At 66.5% G+C, this 3101-nt stretch overlaps 1 protein-coding gene across 1 annotated transcript; it reads left to right on the forward strand.

Moving 5' to 3' along the window:
* Window positions 1–893: 893 nt before the first annotated feature.
* LOC107215345 (splicing factor 3A subunit 2-like) lies at window positions 894–1640 on the forward strand. Its single transcript, XM_015651455.1, has one exon. It carries the CDS (start codon window positions 894–896, stop codon window positions 1638–1640), a length of 747 nt encoding a protein of 248 aa, XP_015506941.1.
* Window positions 1641–3101: the final 1461 nt, after the last annotated feature.

A 3101-nucleotide genomic window follows, 5' to 3' on the forward strand; every position in this document is an offset into this window, starting at 1 on the left:
GGCGCAGCCCGGGCACCCCTCGGGCACGGCCGATGGCTCCGTGGTGGTCGTGCCGCCCCCGGGGGGCTCCAGCTGCGCTCCTGCCGCGGCCCCCCCGGCGCTCGTGCTGTTGCTGGGTCCCCCCGGGGGGTCTCCACTCTCCAGGTCCCATTTCGGGGGGCTGCTCTCCAACGAACCCTCCCAGGCTCTCCCCTCGCCAACGCTGGAGTTTTGGGGGGGCCAGGCGGATGCTGAGGGGGGGCAAGGAGAGAAAGAGGTGTCAGAGGTGCCCCTGCATCCCTGGGAGGACCTGGCAGCCTGGGGGGGTCCAACAGGTCCCCGCCAGCACCACCAAAGGGAACTGGGGGGGCAGGGGGGGCTGCACCCCGAATGCTTGAGCCTCTCCCGGGGACTGGTGGGGTGAACCCCACAGAATCCCCCAGCCCTGCGGGTGCCCCCACACACGACTCTGTGACTCTCCCCCCCTCAGCCCAAGCTGCCCCCGGCCCTGCCCCCTCGGCTGCCCTTCAAGGGGATCCATCCCCCTGACAAGGGGTCCCGTCCTATCCAAAATGGGTCCAGCCCCCACTGCAAGGGGAGCCGGCCCTCCCCCAAAGAAATCAGCTCCCCGTAAGGGGGTCCGGCCCCCCCCAAATAGACCCAGCCCTTCTGTGGCTCTTGTGATTCCGCACACACACCAGGATCCAGCCCCCTGGAATGGGATCCAGCCCCCTGGAATGGGATCCAGCTCCCTGGAATGGGATCCAGCCCCCTGGAATGGGATCCAGCCCCCGCTCCCCGCCCCATGGATCCGTCTCGTTCTGCGAGGGGATCCAGCCCCCTTTGAGCGCTGCGGATTCAGCCACTACACACAAGGAGATCCAGCCCCTGCGGCGGGATCAGCCCCCTCCGCAATGGAATCCAGCCCCTTCCGAGGGGATCAGCCCTCTCTGCCTCCCGCATCCCCATCCAGACACACACCGGGATCCAGCCCTCCCCACACCGGGATCCGGCCCCCTGCGAGCGGCTCCGGCCCTCCTCCGCTTCGAGCACCCCGGACACAGAACCGGATCCCGCCCCTGCAAGGGGATCCAGCCCCTGCAACAGGATCCAGCTCCCTGCAAGGGTATCCAGCCCCTTTCCAAGGGTATCCAACTGCCCCTGCCATGGAATCCAACCCTCTCCGCTTCCCGCAAGTGCACCCCGTAATCCCAGGAGGATCCAGCCCCTGCAAGGGAATCCGGTCCCTCCTGCAAGGGGCTCCAGCCCTCCCCTGGCTCCTGCAGATGCTCCCCCTACACACGCGGAGATCCAGCCCCTGCCGCAAGGGATCCGGCCCCGGCAAGGGGATCCCGCCCCCCCTGCGAGGGGATCCAGCCCCACGCAAGAGATCCGGCCCCGGCAAGGGGATCCCGCCCTTCCTCCAAGGGGATCCAGCCCCACGCAAGGGCTCCGGCCCCGGCAAGGGGATCCCGCCCGCCCTGCAAGGAGATCCAGCCCTTCCCCGGCTCCTGCAGATGCCCCCCCGTAAAACAGGGGATCCAGCCCCCGGCAACAGGATCAATGCCATCACCCCCCCGCCCAGGGGGATCCACCTTCCCCCGGGGCTGCAGCCCCCGGCAACGGGACCCATCCCCGGTAATGGGACCCAGCCCCGGTAATGGGACCCAGNTGTCACCAGGCAGGTGAGGCTGGCACAGCCCATCCCCTGTGCAGTGTCACCAGGCAGGTGAGGCTGGCACAGCCCATCCCCTGTGCAGTGTCACCGTGCAGGTGAGGTGGCACAGCCCATCCCCTGTGGATGGTGTCACTGTGCAGGTGAGGCTGGCACAGCCCATCCCCTGTGCAGTGTCACCGTGCAGGTGAGGCTGGCACAGCCCATCCCCTGTGCAGTGTCACCAGGCAGGTGAGGCTGGCACAGCCCATCCCTGTGCAGTGTCACCATGGAGCTGAAGGTGACATGGCACAGCCCCTCAGCCCTGGCACAGCCCCTCAGCCCTGGCACAGCCCCTCATCCTGGACGTGCCGTGGCTCCATGCAGAGGTGCTCACCTTGCAGTGGTGCCCACATTCCCTCCCCACCCATTTTTATCCCTTCCAAGAAGGCCAGCATGGCTGGGACGGGCAGTGTGTGACTGTCCCCTCTCCACAGCGGCTCCTGGGTGCAGGCCCTGTCTCAGGGCTGTGGGGGATGAGTCCCGAGCCACAGAGGAGCCCTGGATTCGGGAGCCACCCTCGGCTGCAGCCGCTCAGCCCCAAGGGCTGTAGGGACTCACTGGGGTCCAGGCCAGAACCGCCTCACAAGGGTTTAAGCAGGTTTTGGGGTGCTCCTGCTCAGGCACAGGGTGGGAGGCTGGGGGATTTGTCCCCCTGCTCTGGGGTGTTGCTGTGACCCCATCACTCCCCTGGCTGTTCCCTCTCCATCATTCCCCACTCACCTTCCCGGCGCGCTCCGTTCCCCACGGGAAGGCCCAGCCTCCGCTCCCGCTGCCGTCAGCCCCTCCGGCTCTGGGGTCCCTCCGCTTCCCCAGGGGGATCCCATCCCCTGGGCCCCCAGAGGAGGGAGGAGCGTGGTTTGCAGGGATGGACGGGGTTATCCGAGGGCTCCATCAGCGCGGCTCGGATGCAGGACAGGCGAGGAGCCGGCGCCGCGCTCCGAGCCCATTTCACGGGCCCTGAGGAGGAATTTGCCTCCCAGCCAGCAAAGCAACACACGGGCTTTATTCCCAGGCCTAATCAGTGGGATGCAGAGAGGCCAGAGCGCTATTAAATTTCAATGCTTGGTTGGTTTGCTGCGAGGGGAGGTGGCCCATTGTGGCCAGCGAGGGCTGGCACGGGATGCGGGAAGGGAACTGGCATCGGCAGTGGGCCTGTCCTCCTCTCTCTGCCACCCTCTTTTCTCTCACAGACACATAACAGGATTAGAGCCACGACCCCGAGACAAGGAGCTTTTCTTCCCTTGACAAGCTCCGGCTGCCTGAAACAAAATATCCGGAGTCGGGATTCATTGGGTGAGTCCTGATTCACCAAACGAGCCCCAATTCACCAGCCCAGGGTCCCCATGCACCGAGCAGGAGCCCACGTTCATCAGCCAGGAGCCCATGTTCATCAGCCAGGAGCCCA

This window comes from Parus major, chromosome 2 (genome assembly GCF_001522545.3).
Source record: "Parus major isolate Abel chromosome 2, Parus_major1.1, whole genome shotgun sequence".
In the NCBI taxonomy this organism is placed as follows: domain Eukaryota; kingdom Metazoa; phylum Chordata; class Aves; order Passeriformes; family Paridae; genus Parus; species Parus major.